The sequence below is a fragment of the Brassica rapa genome, chromosome A01 (assembly GCF_000309985.2).
Source record: "Brassica rapa cultivar Chiifu-401-42 chromosome A01, CAAS_Brap_v3.01, whole genome shotgun sequence".
Taxonomy (NCBI): domain Eukaryota; kingdom Viridiplantae; phylum Streptophyta; class Magnoliopsida; order Brassicales; family Brassicaceae; genus Brassica; species Brassica rapa.
Window position 1 is genome coordinate 8,897,038 of NC_024795.2, and position 22,628 is coordinate 8,919,665.

A 22,628-nucleotide genomic window follows, 5' to 3' on the forward strand; every position below is an offset into this window, starting at 1 on the left:
ACAATTTTCACCAACCAAAAACAATTTGTTGCGAATGTCATTGTCCAAAATGAGCGCTTCCATTTTTTAGCACAGAGATGAAAGACTAATTCGTGTATTCTTTGTCTTCATTAACCAACCCATCATGCTACTATTATCAACTTTGTCTCAAAAAAATTTTATTTGCCTTTTATGAAACATCTGTAGAACACCATCGTCCAGACATTTGAGATAAGAGTGTTGCACCCTCTACCTAATGTGACTGGGTAATTGAATATGAAACTTCTACATATGTTTCACTTCAAAATAATGACTATGTTTTTGCCGGCTGCAAAATATCTTTGGGATCTATATCTATATTTTTGAAAACTATATTGTTACGTACTTTCCAGAAATCTATAAAAATTGATGATTTTCCACCTGAAAATATAATATAATTAATAAATTTTAAAAAAATTCTTCTGATTTTAATATATTTTGATAAAATTTAAAATCTAAAAATACATCTCTTCAATATCGAGCAACATATTTCATCATCAGATAATATCTAACTCTATTATATATGATAATTAACTACCTGCAAGTGCAACATAACCGTGCGATATTTTTGATGGATAAACTATAAAAAATACAAAATGTGAGAATCTAATGAGAAAAAGACTAGGATAGCACCAAACCAAGTTTTTGTTCCCAAAGTAGCACTCAAGGCTCAAAGTCACAAAAATAGGTTTCATTAAAGAGGTAAATATACACTTATACCCCTTGGGTTAATTAATCCAAACCTTAGGGTTTAGAGTTAAGGGGTGGGGTTTTGGAATTAGGGTTTAAAATTTTATAAAAAATAAATACTAAAATAAAAAATAAAAATTTTAAAAACTGTTTTAAAAAGTATTTTTAAATTATAAAAAGAAAATTTGAAAAAAAAATAAAAAAAAAATTCGAAAAAAAAATTTCAAATTTTTTTATAAAATTTCGAATCTGAAAACATATAATCTGAAACTATAAAAAAATTCTTTTTTTAATTTTTTTAATTTTTATTTTTTTTAATATTTTTTATTTTTGTTTATTTATTTAATTTTAAATCAAGGGTATTAGGGATATTTTACCCTTTAATGAATGTCATTTTTGTGACTTTCTCCTTCTAGTGCTATTTTTGAGACATAAACTTCAAAATGTGCTATTATTGACAATTGCCCGAATCTAATCCCAAATCTGGATGTATAAACCTTTAAATCTTAATATGATGCTAGATTAAAATACATCTCATGATGTTAGATAATAAGTTTTGAAATGCTTTATTTAAATTATAATTAAGGTTTAATTAATTAAATAATCTAAATTCAACAAAAAAAAACAAAAACTCTTTAAATAGGTGTGAGTCATAAAGAGTGGGGGGGACCGAGTGAGTGAAAGGGATGCATTAGCTTTTCAAACTGAAAGTCGGTCCAAATTTTACGAGGACGATATGAAGAAAGCGTCCTTCTCCCACGAGTCGACCTCAAAGTTTGCTATATATATAACACACACACACACGCACACTCTCTCCCTCTCTATCGCTCCGCAACCACATTCTCCGATGCAATCACCTCGGCGGCGCTCTGTTGATTTGGAAGCTGGCTATGCCGGCGATGACGGCGTGACACAGGAAATGGCGGCGTTTCACGGCGGATGCGTTGTTACTGAGTCCCCGAACCCCTTTCGACGCTTGAGAGTAAACGGCTTCAGTTTTCGAATTAGTTTCTGTCAAAAACGGTGTCGTTACCCCCATGCTTTTGTTTTCTTTTGTTGTTGCAGAGTGCTGTGCTTGCGATTACTGCTACAAGACGTTTTAAGATTTCCAAAAAGGAATCCGAGAGGGAAGAAGAAGTCTGCGGATCTCATGGTCATCAAGCTACTACAAGGGTATATGATATAATGAAACGAACAAAGATGATTACTTTTGATTCAAGCTCCAAAGTAGAAGTTTTGTGTTGTTGGATATATTTTTCCTAATATGGGGCTTTGCCTTTTATAGGCTGCTGCACGGCTTCTATCTCAGTCAGAGGAACCAGTACAAGGTACCTTCCTTATTCATCCCATATTTGGTTGATTGAAACATCATAAAAGCTAAATAGTGGGACAGCTGTTACCTTTTATTAGAGTTTTTTCTGTTGTTATTGTAAGTTTATTGGGGTGCATCTGTTGTGATATGCTAACATGATTTCGTGTTTCCACTTTTTAGTTGTCGGAATTGAAATCCCAGATGAGTTTGGTGGCATCAAACTGGAGGAATTTGTTTCTTCTATCTCTCGTGATGATGGTCTACGTATTCTGAAGCTATGTGATGGGGCAAGCTGCTTACCATACGCTATTTCTACCCAACTAGTGTTCTACTTTTGTTTACTTATTGGCTCCGTTTCATGCTATACAGGTTAGAGGATTGTCACGTCTGTTGCTCACCGATCTAGACAAGGGTATCTGTGGTAGTCATGAAGACATACAGAGACGAAGGGATATATTTGGATCTAACACTTATCCTTTGAGTAAAGAAGGCAACTTCTGTGTATGGTGACTAACTATATTAGTAGTATTCTGTGTAACCTTTGACAAAATATATAAGAAAAAGCTTTCATTCTGCTGTTCTGATTGTAGATGTTTCTCGGGGAAGCAAGCCGAGGTTTTACTTTGATTGTCTTGGTGTTTGCTGCAATGGCTTCTCTGCTGCTTCAAATAAAAACTAAGGTGCGTCTTTTGGCATACTCTACACTTTTAGCTTATTTGAAACTCAATGCTGTTTGCCATTTACTCTGTCTTTTCATATACTGTATCCTGTGTTTGTTTGCTAGAGTGATCCACTATGTCTATCTATTCTAGTTGGCTATACCGCCAAGCATCCTATAATATTCACGTCCCTCGCAGACTATCAATCATGGATGGTATGACGAAGCTGGCATCATTATTGCGGTTATCCTTGTCATCTTTGTGACAGGTATCCTGTTGTCTTCGGTGCTTCATTGCATCTTGTTCTTTACCTGTAGAAATTACTTTAATGAATTGAAATTAATCACATCTAGCTCGGTTTTATGAATATTGTGCAGCGAATAGAATTGGTCTGTTTTTTACTTTTTGAATGTTTCCCCTATTCTGCAGCTATCAGTAATTACAACCAGTCTCTTCAGTTTGAAAAGTTGAATGATGAGAAGAGAAATATATGTATCGAGGTTTGTGTTCATACATAAAGATTTCCATGACCACATGATATGTTACTCGTCACTTAACTTTGCTGAATATCACTGGATACAGGTTACTAGAAATGGAAGACGGGTCAAAGTTTCGATCTATGATGTAGTTGTTGGCGATATTATACCTCTTAAAAGTGGTGACCAGGAAAAGATCCAATCCTTTTGTCATTGTTTGGTGGTTTCAATCAACTGGAGTTTCATCATTAAACTGAAGTACGATATAATATGCTGCAGGTGCCTGCAGATGGTGTCTTAGTTTCTGGGTACTCACTTCAGATAGGCGAATATGAAAGCATGGGAACTAACAGAACGGTGAGTTTGTACTTTTGTATCAAGCAGTAAATGCATTATTATGTCATACTTTTTAACACCCCGTTCTCATTAATAGGTACACAAAGATACAGATGTAGATCCAATTCTAATATCCGGATCTATAGTGGAAGATGGCATCGGTACAATGCTGGTATGATTTAGCTTCACATCTCATTTAATGTGTTACCGTCATACCGATTCACTAGTTTGCCCCTATGTTCACCTCAGATCACATAGGAAGTAGTTCTAAATGAGATCACTATGTAGACGTCACTTTAGTTTGGTTAGGACGACGTGACAAGACTCTAATGAGAAAAGATTCTCTATATCTCTTCCGTACAACTGAAGGTTGCAGACCATGCTTTTTTTCTGATTACTCTGGGTTCTTAGCCCCACTCTTTTTCTTGTTCTGTATTTCGAAGGTTACTCGTGTCGGGATGAACACCCAGTGGAGGATGCCGATGGCTTCTATTCAATTATATACTGGTAAAGAGACACCGTTGCAGGTACGTTTTATTGGTGCCTGGCCCTTCTATATTTTCTTGTTGCAGTTCTTTATTCACCTGTAAGTCTTTTCTATTAGGTGTACCTGAACCGAGTTGTAACTGTATTTGGCCTAGTCAGTATCTCGGTTGCTTTGATTGTTTTTCTTATCGTGTCATGCCTGTAAGTTTGTCTCTACACCAAGAATTTCTTTCTGTTAGTTTGTCTCAAGTCCTACTGCTCGGTTCTTATCATTTAGAAACCTTTCACCCCCAGATACTTCATGGGCCGAACCAAAAAAAAAGATGGTAGTCCGATGTTTGATGCTGGGAAAACTACGTTAGATGAAGCAATAGACATGGTGATTAAGTTTATAATTTTGGGGGTAAGTATAAATTAAGCATATGATATTATATTTTACCTTTAATATTTTACCATTTGGTTGATCTTTATGTGTATCTTTGTAGGTTACCATTGTAGTCGCAGCAGTGCCTGAAGGATTGCCATTAGCTGTTACCTTGAAGTAAGGCTTTTCAGACATCTGCTACTTGACAAACACTTTCAATATCTATTAACCGTCTGTAGCCTCTCTGCATCTTTTATCCTCGAGCTTGCAAAAAAACCTAATTGGCTTCCTACAACTTTCTGATAGCACTTTGAACATCTAACTTTCTGTTTGTGTAATTAATGCCAATTACTCTGGAAACAGCATTGCCTATATGTCGAGAAAACTTGGAGGAGAGAAAGCTTTGGTACGCAACTCGTAGATGACTTCTTTTGTCATACTTTTAATAACGAACTAATAATCTCACGCAATGTTCAGGTGCAAAACCTCTGTGCCTGTGAAGCGATGGGGTCTGCAACAACGATTGTATGCCACAAGACCGGGATTTTAACCTTAAATCAGGCAATTTGCTATCTCACCTCTTTTTTCACAGCATACTTAGTTACTTTATTATCTGCTTGTGTCATTGTTTCTTCACAACTGAATATTTACTCATGGTTTAAGAAATTGAGTTTGTTGGCCCTACCGGATCAGTTCTCCCTTGTTTACACAGCTTTCCTAGTGTCTGTTCTTATTAAACTTGTTGTGTTCCTTATTATAGACAATTCATTTTCTTTTGAGCAGATGGAGGTTGTTGATGTTTGTGCCGGACGAGTAAGAACGCAGAATTTGGCAGAGTTGTCTCCCCTTCTAATCTCGTTGATCACCGAAGGAATTTCCCTGAACACTAATGGGAGTGTGTATCATCCTGAGGTACAGTCATATTGTCAAGTTTTGCGTTGTTCGGTTCCAGTTCCTGCTTTATAATTTGATGAGCCAGCCTTGATTGATTAAAATCAGGAAGGGTCTGAAGACTCTGAACCAGAGGTCTTCGGAACAGCAACAGAATGCGCCATTCTTAATTTTGGTGTCAAGGTGGGGCTTGTTTCTGATAATTTTTATTAGTTATCTCAAACGTAGTTGCAACCATCTGATTGTAGAGCTAATCTACTGTTTTAAACTCATCTTTTTTGCAGTTGGGAATGAATTTTGATGAAGGGAAGTCAAAATCAACAATTTTTCGCGTTTCGCCTTTCAATTCAAGGAGAAAACGTAGAGGTGTGGCAGTCCAATTGGTAATGTAACCTGATTTCTTGTTCTTGGTTTAATATGTTCGGTTTTGATTCAACTTTTAATCAGTTTCATGTGTATGTGAGCGACACCCCTTTTGTCTGATCTTTTTTCTTGCTAATACACCTTTAGCATGATTCTCAAGTCCGTGTTCATTGGAAAGGTGCTGCCAAGACTATCCTAGCTTCTTGCCAGGGGTATATGGACATGGACAACATAGCATCTATGGACCAAGAAAAGGTAATTAATTTACTTGAAAGAAAATCATTCACTATATTATAATCATAAAGATAATTATAAAAAAAGAAATATATAAAGGATGTTTCTAGTGATCTTGATTTCTCTTGTCTTATCTGTGTTCTTTCATTTTTTTTTTTTTAGATATCTCATTTTGAAAATACCATTGATGATATGTGCAACGAAGGATTGCGCTGTGCTGCCCTTGCCTACCGAACTTATCCTGAAGGAGATATTAATAGGAACGAAGCATTCACAAACATACCTGATAGCAACCTTGTTTTGCTGGCTATCATTGGTATAAAGGTAAAATTTTGCTTTTCAACATGGTATCAGTGATGACGATCGTGGAACATGTTAAACTGCTAACTTTTTATACATATCCCTGCAATATAGAAACCTATTTGTTCTCTTAGAAATGGATACATGGTGTGCAGGATTCTTGCCGGCCAGGCATAGGAGATGCAATCCAACAATGTTATAATGCTGGAATAAGGGTGACATGTTTATTTTGCTAATTTTTACACCACTGTTCCTGTTCTTTCTTTCTTTCAGAATGCATACTCAATCTATTTGAAAGTTTCTCATATTTTTTCTGGGACCCAAACCCATTTTGTTATTCAAAACTATATGATCAGTAAAAGAATAAGCTCAAATTATTTCTACAAGCTGATATGTTACATCGTATTTTATTTGTATCATAGGTGTGCATGGTGACAGGCGACGACCTTCTGACTGCCAAAGCAATAGCGATGGAGTGCGGGATACTGACAGCAACATCAGATATAAATACAACAATCTTAGCAAGCGAGTTTTCTTCGATGTCAGATGCAGAAAGAGAAGAAATTGCTGAAAATATTCTAGTGCGTATAATTATGTTCTTACCCTTATTTGTATGTATTGAGATTTTGCAGCGGATTAAATAAGCAGTTAACTTAAACAACCTTACTTTTGATAGGTGATGGGTCGATCTTCTCCTGATGAAAACCTTCTTCTGCTTAAAGAACTGAGAAAGAAGGGACACGTGGTTGCAGCAACTGGAAAGGGAATCCGCGATGCTCCGAGCTTGCGCCAGGTCCTTAAAAATTCTAATTTGGCCTTTGAAACTCTCAAAATGAGATCCTCCCTATTACTGCTATAATTGTTGATTTGATCTTGGACTGCAGGCGGATATCAGTCTTGCAATGGGTATTGGAGGGACTTCAATTGTTAAAGAATGCTCTGATATCATTGTGTTGGACGACAGTTTTGCTTCGATTCTCACGGTTGGTGAAATATCAATTTAGCTGATATCATATTTGAAAATTGTTGCAACTGAAAAGAGAGTGTTTGTTTTAAGGTCATGCAATGGGGACGATCTTTATACACAAATATTCAAAGATTTGTTCAGTTCCGGCTAACTGTCAGCGCATCAGCTCTAATTATATGCGTTGTTGTGGCGGTTCATTCTCATGAAATTCCGCTAAATGTTGCGCAGGTAATCTTCAGTCTCTGCATCGCGAATAACTCACTCTTTCTTTCTCATCAAGTTGCTTTATATTTCTATATGCAGCTTCTATGGGTTAACCTTCTCATTGATACTTTTGGAGCATTGGCCTTGGCATCGGAACCACCAATTGACAACTTAATGCGAAGGCCCCCGGTTCGAAAAGGGTATGTAAACGGTTCAGTAAATTATATTTCAAAGAGAGCTTCCTTAATTACCATATATCATATGACTGCATGACCATATCAACCGTTCCTTTAGCTCTCTGCAACTCCAAAAGATGTTTATTCTCAACAGGTTTCAGTTCTGATTATGCAGTGGAGCCAAGAGGATTGTTTGGTTATGCTCTTCTCCTACTTGTGTGAATTTCTTAACTGGATGGAGAGAAATTTCTTATAAGTAGGAGCAGAACCAAGTCATTCTCTTGTTCCTTTGGAGCCCATAGCATGATTGGAAAAATGAAATTTTCGCAAAAGCATTTCATCAGGATATAAATTCCCTGCTTCTGTTTCACTTTCATCATATATAAGATGCAGTTTGATGGTGCTCCCTTTGCCATTTCAGAGCACCCTTTATAACCAAACTCATGTGGGCGAAGTTTGTCTTACAGGTATGCCCCATTTATGAGCTTCATCTTCTCATTAATACTAGTGATTGTTTTTTTCATATATTTCAATGAAGTAAACACAGTTGCAAAGCTGAATTTACACAAAGATAAGTCTGCTTTTCCAGGTTGCTTACCAAGTGACTGCATTGCTTCTCTTAAACTTTCATGGAGAGAGTATACTGAAACTGGAGAACAAAAGTCTAGATCACGCTTACAAAGTCAAGAACACACTTGTTTTCAATTCCTTTGTCTTCTGCCAAGTAATCTCTCTCTCACCTCTTTGTATGATCTCTCAACACCATTCTGTATTTTCTTGGCGAGTGCTTCACGTTCGTTTGGTATCCGGCTGAATTTATGCAGGTGTTTAACGAGTTTGAATGTCGGACTCATGACCAAACAAATATATTCAGCGGAATCTTGAAAAACCATTTGTTCCTTGGAACAATTATTATAACTGTTATACTTCAGGTAATTCTTTATTATTCTATCTTTCATGCTGAACACTCCCTAATCTTCATGCTTGCTTTTCTTGTTGCCATCAGGTAATCGTGATAGAATGCCTTGGCATTTTCATTTCCACAGTCAGGCTTGACTGGAAGCAGTGGCTGATCTCCATTGGAATCGGGTTTTTCAGGTACTACTTACTTCACAAGAAAGAATCATCCTCTGATTTGGCGAGACCTTTAACTCTGTTTTCTATGTTTTTGTACAGTCAAGTCGCTGGTCGCTTTCCATTTCAAGCTTTTCCTTATCTCCGGAACTAAGATTCTTCTTAAACACATGTAAGCCTTACAGTGTAAGCATTATGTTTTACTCTTTTATATCTTACTGCGATATGTATGTGTGAACTATGAAGAAGTCGTCATTCATTTACAATCTCTATGTTTGGTTTCAGGTTTGGATACTTCTCCCCGACCGCTGATTATAGTTTCGAATTAGCGAAGTAAATAGTAGTTTTCGATTTTCTATGTAAATAAAATAAAATAAAAACGAAAAGCACATAGGATTTGTCACTTGTGTTGTAAGACGCTTCGAAGTATATATATATATGTAAAATCTTCATTTGTGTATCTCATCAGTGGTATGGATCGTTGTACAGAATATAGAATCGTAACTTTTATCTTGTTTTTTCTTGGACTACAAGAAACAATCTTTAGTCGAAACAGTTCAGTGGAAGCCTCAAATCCAGTGGTTTAGTGTTACTATACCGAGCTTCTAGTTTGATTTTTGAATTTGTTTCTAGGTCTAAAGGTCTTTTATCAATTTTAGGGTCCAATATTTTAGCTAGGTTTACTCGGGTCAGCACTAAACTAGATCCACTTCTCTACATGGAAATCATACCTTTCAGGCTTTCAAAGCCAACTTAATATTGAACGGAAGTTGTTTACATATGTATTCCAAGTTGGCCATATTGAATCTTTGACGTGTGTAGAACAAACACTAACCTTTTTTGGTGAAACATTATTAAAACAATAATGCATCATGTATATTCCTTTAGACCAGTCAAGTTGACAATTTATCCATCTTTAACTTATGCACGTCTTCTAAATGAAACATTCTCTTTGTCAACGTCTGGTCCCCAAATTTATATATAAATATGCATGTTACGGGGTCTCAGAATATCATCACCAAAACTTGGAAGTAACATTCATCGTGGAGAGGCAAAGAAGAGCTCATCATTTCGAAATGAGGTCAATCACAGCTTTGTTTTTCCTTTTCTGCTTCCTTGCTCCTTCTGCTTTGGCCCAGCTCCGATTTGGCTTCTACGGCCGATCATGCCCACGAGCAGAATCTATTGTTGCTAATGTTGTTGCCAACCGTTTCCGCCGTGACCGTAGCATTACTGCAGCGTTGCTTCGTATGCAGTTTCATGATTGCTTTGTCAGGGTTAGTACGCTTCTCCTTATGTGTGTTTGTGAGTGTATATATCATCATTGCAAGTCTGACATCTTTTTTTTAAAAAATTCTGACATCTTAAAAAAAAAATCGTAACAAATAATATAGTTTGTGTCCTTATTTTTCATAAGAATTTCATAATGCTCTACTTAAAATTAAAATTGTCACATAAAATCATGATGCTCTAACCGACTGGTTCTTTTAGATGTATATCATGGACTAACTAATATATCTTGTCGTAACAATATTGACCAATCAATATTTTTTGGTATGGTTAGGGTTGTGATGCTTCCCTCTTGATCGACCCAAGACCCGGAAGGCCATCAGAGAAAAGCACTGGACCAAATGCAAGCGTGAGAGGCTACGAGATCATTGATGAGGCTAAGAGACTTCTCGAGGCTGCGTGCCCCCGAACGGTCTCATGCTCAGACATTGTAACTCTAGCCACTAGAGACTCGGTCGCATTAGCTGGTGGTCCAAGGTTCTCAGTACCAACAGGAAGACGTGATGGATTAAGGTCAAGCCCCAATGATGTGAACTTGCCCGGACCAACAATTCCCGTGGCCGCATCCATCCAACTATTTGCAGCACAAGGTATGAACGCGAACGACATGGTTACACTTATTGGTGGTGGCCACAGCGTTGGCGTTGTGCATTGTAGTCTTATCCAAGATAGACTCGCTGATCCCGCAATGGACCGCTCATTAAATGCTAGGTAAGTTATATAAATCTTATGATAAAATGTTATGCTAATTTGAAAAAAATATGTATTATTTTTGTTCTATAATATGCATTACCATCGAGCATATAGTGACGTGCTCTCGTCATTTATTAAATGAGCATATATGTGATAAATCTGACCCATTAACATTTAATACATCTCTTAAGGTTGAGGAACACATGCCGTGCTCCAAATGACCCATCTGTGTTCTTGGACCAAAGGACTCCGTTCATTGTGGACAACGCTATCTACGGAGAGATCCGAAGACAGAGAGGAGTCATGAGGATTGATCAAAACATGGGTCTTGACAGATCAACCCGTGGAATTGTGTCGAGTTTTGCACAAAACAATGCACTCTTTAGAAAGAGATTTGCTGAAGCGATGGTGAAAATGGGAACCATTAAGGTTCTTACCGGACGTTCTGGAGAGATCAGAAGAAACTGCAGAGTCTTCAACAACGGACGTTGATTCTACACTGTCCTGGCCATTATTTATTTCGACTCTTGTTGTTTTGTGTGTTTCCCTTTTTTTTCGTCTGAATAATCAATGTAAGTTTTTTTGCAATCATATTTTATTATTTCCTTCAAATTGATGTGGCATCATTATTCTTTTGTTATTTAATTTCTTCTGTTATTCTATTGTGTGCATTTTTATGTGATTTAACTATTTGTGCGTAATTCTTTTATAATTGAAGCAATCAAAACTAATGCACATGATGAAACTGAATAAACCATGCTTAATTGCATAATTGTAAATGTACAGATGAAGAGATCCTCTTAAAAGAAGAAGAGATAAATATCAATCTTATATCCAAAAGGATTAGATTTGCACCCAAAAAGAAGGACTAGCTGGTTAATAAAACCTAACGCTAAGCTTATATCTCAAAATCTGAACTAGGTTGAATCCATTACAAACTGGGTCGGATCTATATCTTTTGGATGAAACATGGCCTGACTTGGTCAATACTTGTGGTAGAGTGTCTAGACGAGTGTACAATTGAGAGGCTCTATAAAACTCCCCTGGTTGTGCAAAGAGGAGGAGAGTCAAGGAGTGGCTTGACTGAGTCGTCTAGATATGTTTAAACTCATTAACCTTAGGGTTGATTGCCAATCATGAGTCATGACAACATTCCAATCCCGATAGAAGGGAAAGTCTATTTCTATAAGAATCTTTCTAACATCTTTTATTAGTTTTCTCTTATTTTCTGTTTCTTGTACAGCAAGAACCAGTCCTTGCAGAATTTTATATTTCACTACTTGTATTCTTAGGAAAATATGGTAAACTGCAACAATGCATATCTTATTGAGTCGGCACCTAATATATTCCACAACGCGAAATAGATATGGTAGAGACCTTTTCGAAATTGACAGAATATCGCAAATTGTTCAAATTATATTCCAAGTTGACCATAACCTTAAACATGCGGAAGATATAACATTTTCTGAAACATTTCTTAAAATACAATATCTATAATATAATTCTCAGGTTAATTCTTATGATGATCAATTACAAGGGTAACCTTGATGAATTAAATTTATTTTACATGATTGCCATTACTAATTTTTCTATTTTAATAAGTTTTTTAAAATCACTTTAATAGATATATTAATTTTCCTACTTAGCAAAAACGAATTTCCTATTATATAAATTCCAATTTTACAAAGGTTTTCTTTGTATTCATTTCCTAAATCACATTACTTAAAAATTTATTAGGATATTAAAATATCTAATATCTCATTTTCTTGATTAGAAAAAGAAAGCAAATTAGTTAGGTAGATTTAAAACAAATTTTTAATTATTTAAAATTTCAAAATAATATTTAATTATAATTTTAATAATTATAAAATTTCTTGTTTATAAAAAATCTCTTAATGATGACAAAAAAACTCTTAATCTATAAATTATCAATCCTAATACTATTTGAATGTCATTATCTTTTATATAATAAAGCACAAGTCACTCAGCAATTAAATTTTTATATATGGAATATGTTTTATGAAAACCAAATATAAAATTTATTTTAAACAAATTTTCGTCTCTAATTTCCAGCAACTCTAACCTAAATTTTCTCAGAATCCACGTTCAAAATCAGTTAATCATGATTTCAAACGGTTTTCTTCTTCTACATAATTTTTTGATCTTTTAGTTTACTCTCTGTTTTATATTTTATATCTTCTCCATTATCAAATATCGATGCTTATCAACACAGATGTTATTTTGTATCTATAAATTGAGTATTTACAGATATGTTTTTCGGCTTATTTACGAAATTGCTATCTTTTGCATTAGTTTTAGTATTTCAAAAGGAACATACATGGTACAGTAACAACTTGATATTACGTGTATACGCACACCAAATAACCTAATGTACACACTACCACAATCGAATGGTATGTCGATGTAGCACTTTAGGATCGAATGCACAGAGACCAACTATTACACTTTATCTTTATGGGATCAATATCAAGCTAAAACAATATGGGGGTTTTAAGATTTGAGGGTTTCGTCAGAAACAAGTAACAAGATTAATTAAAGATTTCAGATGTTTAAAATGCTAGCCTAGGGTGGTTTGGTCGGGTGTTAAGCAAGTGTGAGCCAAACAATTATTCAAGTTTAATTAAGAGCAAGTCTAGAACTCGGATCACTCAAATAGAACAGCCCACTGTCGTGGAACTGCCCCCTATGCTGATCGATCTTGATACATAAACTCTCGTTTGGATCAAGATGCGACAGCAGGCAATAGAGATCAAGTCCGATAGGTTCACCAAACACCCTAATATCTACTTTCGCTGATTAGGGATGCTAGGCTCATTCATAACAGATATAGCAACCTATTACACGGTTAATGAACAGGTTAAACCTAGGATCTAACATTAAGCGGCCAGATTAATGCAAGCATTAAGAACAGTTATGAATGAAGACAATCAATGGTTTCACTTATCTATGTTTAACTCACGGACCTAACACCCGAACACCCTAGACTAAGCAAGTTGACTACTCAGCCATGAACAGAGAAAACACAGACATCAATTCTGAATAAGACTTCATGTAAATAAAAGAGATAGAAAGAGGGTTCAGGATAATCTTCTCTATGGTGAGAGAGATGAAGCCTTCTCCCTTTACAATCCAAAAGCACAAAAGTCTCCAATGGTTTTCTTCTGTCTAGAATAGCGTAGAATGTAAAAAGAAAGAGAAAAATATGATATATCAAAGCCACAGGCGGCTGGGAGAAAAAGATGGGATAATTAGGGTCAATCCCGAAATAAGTTGTTGTTTCCTTAAAAATCTCTGCCGCTGGAACACTCCCTCGGAACAGTCACTCGGGTTGCTCCGCTATCCAGAACAGTCATCAAGACTGTTCTGCGTGAAAATCACCAAATTGCACTGTTTTCTGCCTCTTTTGTTCCAGCTGGTTCATCTCCCATCCAATGCAACTCCAGACCTGTAATGACTCGAAAAGGACTAGGAAGACTCGATAAAGACTTGAAAACCAATTTAAAAACATATATACAAGATGTATAAAACACCATATATCAATTCCCCCAGACTTAGATCTTTGTTTGTCCTCAAACAATGTCAAGTATCAAGAACAGGGAGAAAGGTTTGAAAGTGTGGGAACTCTCCTATTCTCAGCAACCATACTTTAACCACGAATCTCTGAACCATACAAGCAGTAAAACTAGGACAACACACCCTTACCGGAACCCCACTGACTGCTGTTCAAAAATCGGCTCCATACTCTTCATCTCAAACCTGAAAAAGCAACACTATCGAGACAGAACTCCCTACATTCATTTAAGAGTAGCGTGAGCTTCTCATCACAGGCATCATTCAGGGTAGACGGTCTAGGTGTGGAACAGACTATTTAATGGTGGAGTTAAGAGTGTTTAGGAGCTACCATTTCATTGAAGAGGATGCAGGATATCACAAAAAATGACAAGAGAGGATAGATCCATTGATGTCCACAGCCTCTACTCGTTTTTGCTCTATCTGGTGCGACTGTTCTGATGACGGAACAGGCAACTGATTGTTCTGCTTTCTACTTTCCTCTACACACTCTTCAATACTTGGTACCAACTTCTTGCTCGACCTTTGCAGTGGCTCCATGTTTCTTTTCTTTCTTCCCCTTCTCCATCACATTAATCTCGTTTTTTTTTTTTTTTTTTTTTTTTTTTTTTTTTTTTTGAAGACTGATATGGTGATGTGACGAAGAAGGAGGTAATACATGATCGTTCTGAGTGCCACTGGTGGTTCTGATTTTGCAACCATTCTGGTTCTCCACCCCTGCTCTTGCGCAGTTCATTGGTTATGGAGCAGTTGCTCCCTTAATCTGCTTGTTCTCCTTTTTGACTGAATTTCTGCAGCAGTAACGAGTAGCAGGCTGCGTTGATCCTTTCCTCTCCGACCTTTTTGCACATATCTGCACATATGACACTGAAAAACAAATGCATGAAGGTGGAATAAAGGCTAAGGTGCAGGGTGGGAACTAGCTAAAGATGAGCTAGCCACTCAGGATCAGCAAGATGGATAAAAAGGATAAGAAGTCCTGAGTGTGTTCTCGTTTCCCTGATCTAATGCCCATAACAAGAAGAATTTCTGTCAAGATTAGGTTCAAGCAAGGTGGAGTTAAGTCTACCCAGTGTAACCTGATCGGCTAAGAACTTATGGAGAATCAAGTGAGATATGTCAGGGTGTTCCAGGTCCACATGTGTGTCTTTCGCCACTGCTAAGGTCACTGAATAAGATAACTAAAGCACGAGGTGGTCAGTGATCAACACAGAATAAGATCCTAATTCCCACAAAATTTTGAATGACTCAATAAAAAACGGACTCAAATTGACCCAAAAGAAAAACAAAAGAAAGAAACGAGTTAGTAAACGACGAAAATCCTCCCCCAGACTTACTTCACAACGTCCCTGGTGTGAAAATAAATCAGAGAGAAGGTGAAATCAAGAATAAACATTTTTTTTTTGTTCGAGATACTTACCTGGCGCAGAGCAGCCTGACAGAGCAAGACGCGGTTGCTCCGGTAAAGGATGCTCTGGAATGAGAGCAGCCAGCTGCTTGCTCCAGTCAAGGGTCTCGGATTTTCTGATTTGTGACCTGAGACTCAACAAACTAAAAACAAAAATAAGTAAAAAGAAAATCCTAATGTTAATGACACTCACCAGTGGGTTGCCTCCCACCAAGCGCTTGGTTTAAGTCTCTAGCTTGACTTGGTGACTGGGATCAGTCGGGTTGAGCAGGAGGGCCTGTTCCAAAACAAGCTCCACAATCAGACATGTTCAACTTCAGAACTCTGCTCAGCAACCCTTTCACAGCAGCTTCTCCTTTCTCTTTCAGCTCATGTGTGAGCATTACTCTGACTTTAGAGAAAGGTTTAGAAGTACCCTTGCACTTTACCTCATACTCAATGGATTTCTCATCACACAAGCGAGGTATCAAAGTCATCATAGGATCACCCTTGACCTTTTTCTTCTGGACTTTCTGTTTCACCCTTGAATTCCCTCTGAATTTAGTAGGATCAGTGCATGGATCTTCATCAGATAACAACCTGCTCTCACCCTTATCACCATGCTCCTTCTCTGGAACAACCTTCAGCTTTTCTACATCAAACACTGAGATGCGAGAGGCGTGTGATGAGGAAGATCTGGTGGGTACAGCCTTGTAGAAAACTTTCTTGTTGATGTTGGAGAAGCAGACTCTCTTGTTGGACATATCGATGGTTGCTCCAACAGTAGCCATGAATGTCCTTCCAAATATCAAAGGCATCTCATGATCCTTGTTCATCTCAACAACTTGGAACTCAGCAGGAACAATGCATTCCCCTACTTGAACATGAAGGCTGCGGATGGTTCCATATGGGACTGCTCTGGAAGAGTTTGCAAAGGTCAGGGTCAGCTGAGAATGTTCAACATCAGCAATACCCAAATCGTCTACAATAGCCTTTAAGATGAGATTCACACAAGAACCAGAGTCACAAAGAGCATCCTTGAAGGTTGTTCCTGCGATGGAACATGGGAAAACAAACTTTCCAGGATCATCAACCTTAGGCAATACCTTCAGTGCTGGTGTAGACAGAGCTTTGGTATAGAGGACCTTGATTTCCTCTTGAGTCTCTCTACAGTTTCTAAAAAACTTGAGCAATGGACGAATCTGCAGAGCATCTTCAAATGCAAGTTCTTTAGGAAGCCTTCTCACCATCTTGTTAAAACCTATCAGCTGCTCTTCACTAATGGGGTCCATCAGATGTTTAGGTGGAATTGGATAGGGTACCTTGGGAACATAGACTCGAGATAGTGGAGTCTCAGCAGGTTCGCTAGGAGCAGTCACTCCAGAGCTAGAAGACTGCTCTGCTCTCTCTTCTGCGCCTGGAGCAGTCTCAGCGAACGGCTGCTCTATTGCATTACAGTGCTCAGTCCTAGGATTTTTATCAGTTCTTCCAGGGAGCGTCTCTTGTTGTCTCTTGACACTCTGAACTGTTTGAGCAAGCTGAACATCGATCTTTCTTATATGGATCGCAAGATTGTCATACTTGTTATTCAGCTCAGTGAACATGTTGCCCATCCTGGTGTCTATTTCCGTGGTTACCTGATTCAACGCCTTGGCCTGAACCTGCTGACCCTGCAACAGCTGTTGCATCATCATACCCAGACCCTTCAGCTCATCTGGTTGACTGTTCCCAGTAGCTGGAACAGCATGCGGATTGCTCTGCGGTTGTCGCTGGTTCTGGTTCTGAATATGCCCGGTCGTAGGTTGTTCCATGCTGAAAATGTGCCCTTGGTTGTTTTTCAGTAGCTGATCAATCTTGGCAGTCAGCTCATCTATTTTCTGGGCGTCAGAACTGTTTCCTTTCTTGGAGCAATCACTCTCCTCTTTCTTATTAGCTGAGCTAGCAGCCATGTTCTCAATCAGCTTAAACGCTCCATCAGTGGTTTGAGTCATGAAGTCTCCATTGCTCGCAGAGTTTAGAGCACCTTGGTATTTCCAGTCCACTCCATCATAGAAAATGTCCAGGAGGTAATCATCATCAAATCCATGGTGAGGACGTTCTTTGCGATAGTCATTAAAGCGCTCCCATGTGTCGCAGAAAGGCTCATCAGTGAGCTGTTTGAAGGAGGTGATCTTGTTCCTCAATGCAGTTGTTCTCGCCTTAGAGTAGAAATGGCTGAGGAACGCTGATCGGACCTGTTCCCATGAAGTGAGAGAGACGGTAGGGAGAGAGTTCAACCACCGTGCAGCTTTTCCATCAAGAGAGAATGGGAATAGCATGCACCTGATGTAATCTGGTGGAACACCATTCGCGCGAGTGAAACTGCAGACTTTTTCGAAACTCTCAATATGCTCCATTAGAATTTCTGTAGAGAGACCAAAGAACACCTTTCTCTGTACTAGACCAATCAAAGCAGGCTTGATTTCGAAGTCCTGCCTGGTGCAGAGTGGAGGAACAATGGCAGAGCGCGTAGTAGGGATGTTACGCGGAAGGTTTCTCTACCCGATTGGAACAGTCTGCGCCTGTTGTTCCTGCTGCGCGAGAGCAGCCTGTTCAGCAGCATCCTGCTGAGCTTGGATGGTCTGCTGCATTTGTTGCATCTGCTGCTGCATGAGTGCCATAGCCGCAGCGAGATCATCCTGATTGGCGTGATCACCCATAGTGGTGTCAGTTTGCCTTGGCTGTTGACGATTTGTTCTTTCTAACCTTGCTAGCTCCTGGTTGCTAAATGTAACTAACTCTCCTTGTGCGCTTCTCCGAGTATGTCTACTGGTCATGCACCTGGAACATTAGCTGCAACAAAAAGGATAAGGCAAGTTAGAGGTCTTAGACTAAATAAATAACCGAAAAATAAAGGTAAAAAGATGGTCCCCGGCAACGGCGCCAATTTGATATTACGTGTATACGCACACCAAATAACCTAATGTGCACACTACCACAATCGAATGGTATGTCGATGTAGCACTTTAGGATCGAATCCACAGAGACCAACTATTACACTTTATCTTTATGGTATCAATATCAAGCTAAAACAATATGGGGGTTTTAAGATTTGAGGGTTTCGTCAGAAACAAGTAACAAGATTAATTAAAGATTTCAGATGTTTAAAATGCTAGCCTAGGGTGGTTTGGTCGGGTGTTAAGCAAGTGTGAGCCAAACAATTATTCAAGTTTAATTAAGAGCAAGTCTAGAACTCGGATCACTCAAATAGAACAGCCCACTGTCGTGGAACTGCCCCCTATGCTGATCGATCTTGATACCTAAACTCTCGTTTGGATCAAGATGCGACAGCAGGCAATAGAGATCAAGTCCGATAGGTTCACCAAACACCCTAATATCTACTTTCGCTGATTAGGGATGCTAGGCTCATTCATAACAGATCTAGCAACCTATTACACGGTTAATGAACAGGTTAAATCTAGGATCTAACATTAAGCGGCCAGATTAATGCAAGCATTAAGAACAGTTATGAATGAAGACAATCAATGGTTTCACTTATCTATGTTTAACTCACGGACCTAACACCCGAACACCCTAGACTAAGCAAGTTGACTACTCAGCCATGAACAGAGAAAACACAGACATCAATTCTGAATAAGACTTCATGTAAATAAAAGAGATAGAAAGAGGGTTCAGGATAATCTTCTCTATGGTGAGAGAGATGAAGCCTTCTCCCTTTACAATCCAAAAGCACAAAAGTCTCCAATGGTTTTCTTCTGTCTAGAATAGCGTAGAATGTAAAAGAAAGAGAAAAATATGATATATCAAAGCCACAGGCGGCTGGGAGAAAAAGATGGGATAATTAGGGTCAATCCCGAAATAAGTTGTTGTTTCCTTAAAAATCTCTGCCGCTGGAACACTCCCTCGGAACAGTCACTCGGGTTGCTCCGCTATCCAGAACAGTCATCAAGACTGTTCTGCGTGAAAATCACCAAATTGCACTGTTTTCTGCCTCTTTTGTTCCAGCTGGTTCATCTCCCATCCAATGCAACTCCAGACCTGTAATGACTCGAAAAGGACTAGGAAGACTCGATAAAGACTTGAAAACCAATTTAAAAGCATATATACAAGATGTATAAAACACTATATATCACAACTCTATAAATTAATACTCGGTAAATTAATAAACACTGTAAACTGATAAAAAATTTCTGGTCCTGAGTTGGGTATACATATCGATAAAATAATAAAATATATTTTTTTAGAATGTTCTATGTAAATATATGGTACCATTAAAATAATAAATTAATAATCTATATATATATATATGTATATATATATATTTTATATAATTAGAAACTAAACATTATTTTTTGGTTTTATATTCACAATGAATTTATGGCTATTTTTCTTAAAATGTTAATATATTTTGATAATATTTAGTAAAGTTATATCGGAAATCAGATTTGAATTCTATGAAACATAAAAGTATACACCAAATAATGTAGTAAAATGATATGAAAGTCTAATTTCTAAAATTTAATTAATGTATATATAGTAAAATCATCTATTTCTTATTTTATAAGTAAAAATATTCAAAAACAGGAAAAATCTAAAAGAATTTTTTTTGTAAATTAATAACTCTATAAATTAATAAAATATTACAATCTCAACATTACTAATTTATAGATTTTTTACTGTACTATGTTGGAAACACAATCTGTTCAGACTTGTAACACGCATAAAACCCCCACATTCTTGCTAAATAGCCCTAAAAATACCAACAATACTACACCATATGCTACCAATCTATTATTCTAATAGTGCATATAATATCTTTAAGTTCTTACATCTATTTTAGCCAAGGTCAGAGTTCATCGTGTTGAATATATTTTCCAGAACCGTTTTATTCAAGGTCAACTTTAGATTGCCATATCAAGAGACAGAGTAGAGAGTAGAGAAAGTATAAAGATCTTAATTGTTAGTGAGGAAGGGGAAAAGGGATACAAAAAACAACTAATGCTTCTAAAGATTTTTCATCAAATTAGAGAATCGTGAATCATCTTTATACGAAAATAGAATAATAAGCGTTGCCACTACAAAAAAAATAGGGATCTTCGGAACTGGGACGATGATGAATCCTAGAGAAAGGTGATAAAAAATTTCTAGCTAAATGCAACTACTTAGTTCGAGTGCAGCCATCTCTTATCATTTTTGTCGAATATTTGACTAGAATAATAATTTTTAGTGAAAGATATAATTAATTCGTGATCAAGTAATTTAATAAACAGTGAAATTGATCCGTTCATAGCACGGAAGAACACTAGTATCTATATAAACAAACAACCAATTCTTTCAAATTTAAACCATCAACAAATTTATCTATATCTTAGAATCTAACTTATTCATAAATATTATGTATTTTTGTCGAAAACAACTATTATATTTAATATCAGAGAATTTTATCCATCTTTGTATACATGCAAGATGAAAATAAATACCATGAGGCTCTTGTAAAAAAATATCTCAACTGAACTATTTATAGTGTGATTGTTTGATTAAATATGAGGTATTTCTAAACTTTAAATTTGTAACTTCTGCTAATCCTGCAATTACATAAATTATTGTTTAATTCTTCGATTCTAGGAAACTCCTAACTTATATTTGCTATTATTTTAAAATAACAGCCTAGTTCTTCAATTATTCAAAGAATCATATTTATGCAATGGTAGAAGGTGACAATTGGGTTATTAAATTCAACAATAAATTAGCAGAAAGGAAATAAAAAACTATTAAAACACTTAAAATCATTTTCTTACTCTGGTGATTTTAGGACCACTCCATACCGTTTAATATATGTTTTTATTGAACTGTTTATATGGATGTCTAAGAAAATTTTCCAATAGAGATGCAGAAAAGATTATACCAATTTTACATATTTTATAACTTGAAACATCAACAAGAATTTGTTAGTTGGTAAGCTTTTCTTTTATATACAAGAATTTTCTGCTATTTGAAGTGTCTTATTTCAAAAACTTGTATTCTTATATTTCTCTTACGCAGATATAATAAAACAAATTGTTAGTCTTAGACTTTTACAAAATCCTAATGCTAAAAAAAAGCCCCTTCAAAATCGATATTACACTAAGAGATACAATGTAAGTTAATAACTAAATAATTTTAAATTGTTAATCAAACTATTGATTTCATTAGTATTTGAACTTGCAAGTGATTAGTGGATTTTCAAAAATTCATGAACCCCCAAAATAATTAATTAATATAATCAAGGGAAATATCCTAGGATATCACTAAAAACGTTTTTGTTACAAATATAGACTCTAAGGATCAAAATGACTAAAATGTTTCATTAAAAAGGTAATATTAGTCACATGAGGGTAGGTAATGAAAAATTTTAGTCATTTTGATCCTTAAAGTTGTTTCAAAAAGATACATTTTTTACTTTTTCAATGTATAATTTTATGAAAAATTGTAAGTTTTAAAAAAATTAATGGTGTTTATTGAATTTCTATTGGCTAAAAGTTATAAAAAAGTATTATTCACAAAAAACAATGCATATTTAATGAGTTTTCTTAATATATGTGAAAAGTTTAGAATATACATCTTTTAAAAACAGAGGGAGTAATTTACTATGTGTTTTTCTGCACCATGTCCATGTGCAGTGACAAAAATTTAATTTTTTTTAAAAAATATTATATTTTTCCTATTTCATTATTTTCTTTTCAATAATTAAATAAAAAAAATTATTTAATTGAACATAAAATTAAGATAAAATAAATAATTTTGTTTATTTTAAATTGTATTTAAAATAGATATGTATATATTTAAAAGAGCAATTGTCAATAATAGCACATTTTGAAGTTTATGTCTCAAAAATGACACTAGAAGGAGAAAGTCACAAAAATGACATTCATTAGTTTAAAATTAAATAAAAAATAAAAATAAATAAAATAAAAATAAAAAATAAAAAAAAAGAAACTTTTTTATAGTTTCAGATTATATGTTTTCAGATTCGAAATTTTATAACTTTTTTTTTGAAATTTTTTTTTTTGAAATTTCTTTTTTTTTTTCAAATTTTCTTTTTATAATTTAAAAATACTTTTTGAAACTGTTTTTAAAA

General features: G+C 36.1%; 2 protein-coding genes, 1 long non-coding RNA gene and 1 other non-coding gene across 7 annotated transcripts; 3 read left to right on the forward strand and 1 right to left on the reverse strand.

The window, feature by feature from the left end:
- The first annotated feature begins 1,047 nt into the window (after window positions 1-1,047).
- LOC103863775 (calcium-transporting ATPase 8, plasma membrane-type) lies at window positions 1,048-9,038 on the forward strand. 4 transcript variants are annotated; one of them, XM_009141531.3, is made up of 34 exons: window positions 1,059-1,690; window positions 1,774-1,881; window positions 1,994-2,036; window positions 2,201-2,307; window positions 2,390-2,521; window positions 2,611-2,700; window positions 2,878-2,947; window positions 3,109-3,179; window positions 3,262-3,345; window positions 3,435-3,512; window positions 3,589-3,663; window positions 3,935-4,018; window positions 4,096-4,178; window positions 4,272-4,380; window positions 4,463-4,518; window positions 4,705-4,747; window positions 4,819-4,902; window positions 5,125-5,253; window positions 5,341-5,415; window positions 5,517-5,615; window positions 5,743-5,850; window positions 5,992-6,153; window positions 6,285-6,344; window positions 6,552-6,710; window positions 6,806-6,922; window positions 7,014-7,112; window positions 7,187-7,324; window positions 7,400-7,500; window positions 7,898-7,943; window positions 8,066-8,200; window positions 8,301-8,408; window positions 8,483-8,574; window positions 8,653-8,722; window positions 8,836-9,038. In XM_009141531.3, the coding sequence occupies exons 1-33, from the start codon at window positions 1,445-1,447 to the stop codon at window positions 8,702-8,704; spliced, it is 3,243 nt and encodes a 1,080-aa protein (XP_009139779.1). In that variant the 5' UTR covers window positions 1,059-1,444; the 3' UTR covers window positions 8,705-8,722; window positions 8,836-9,038. The 4 variants fall into 4 exon arrangements, 2 of the variants coding, with proteins under 2 accessions (XP_009139779.1, XP_009139786.1); XM_009141538.3 differs by having other exon boundaries at window positions 8,653-8,736; window positions 8,836-9,015; XR_004458306.1 differs by lacking the exons at window positions 8,483-8,574; window positions 8,653-8,722; window positions 8,836-9,038 and having other exon boundaries at window positions 1,048-1,690; window positions 7,652-7,943; window positions 8,301-8,367.
- Window positions 9,039-9,311: 273 nt separating this feature from the next.
- LOC103863825 (peroxidase 44) lies at window positions 9,312-11,190 on the forward strand. The gene is made up of 3 exons (XM_009141581.3): window positions 9,312-9,827; window positions 10,115-10,551; window positions 10,725-11,190. The coding sequence occupies exons 1-3, from the start codon at window positions 9,489-9,491 to the stop codon at window positions 11,023-11,025; spliced, it is 1,077 nt and encodes a 358-aa protein (XP_009139829.2). The 5' UTR covers window positions 9,312-9,488; the 3' UTR covers window positions 11,026-11,190.
- LOC117134141 lies at window positions 11,125-22,333 on the reverse strand. The gene is made up of 2 exons (XR_004458311.1): window positions 19,648-22,333; window positions 11,125-12,886 (listed from the first exon to the last, which is right to left on the reverse strand). It is a non-coding gene; the product is annotated as an uncharacterized LOC117134141 (long non-coding RNA).
- On the forward strand, window positions 17,591-17,697 carry LOC117129100. Its single transcript, XR_004452683.1, has one exon. It is a non-coding gene; the product is annotated as a small nucleolar RNA R71 (small nucleolar RNA).
- Window positions 22,334-22,628: the final 295 nt, after the last annotated feature.

Bases quoted from the DNA above. Each gene is read 5' to 3' on its own strand.
- LOC103863775 (XM_009141531.3), top strand. From the start codon at position 1,445: ATGAAGAAAGCGTCCTTCTCCCACGAGTCGACCTCAAAGTTTGCTATA. The intron at 5,851-5,991 runs GTAATTAATTTA...TTTTTTTTTTAG, and splicing joins CATCTATGGACCAAGAAAAG to ATATCTCATTTTGAAAATAC. The intron at 6,711-6,805 runs GTGCGTATAATT...TACTTTTGATAG, and splicing joins AAATTGCTGAAAATATTCTA to GTGATGGGTCGATCTTCTCC.
- LOC103863825 (XM_009141581.3), top strand. From the start codon at position 9,489: ATGAAACATTCTCTTTGTCAACGTCTGGTCCCCAAATTTATATATAAA. The intron at 9,828-10,114 runs GTTAGTACGCTT...TGGTATGGTTAG, and splicing joins TTCATGATTGCTTTGTCAGG to GGTTGTGATGCTTCCCTCTT. The intron at 10,552-10,724 runs GTAAGTTATATA...ACATCTCTTAAG, and splicing joins GACCGCTCATTAAATGCTAG to GTTGAGGAACACATGCCGTG.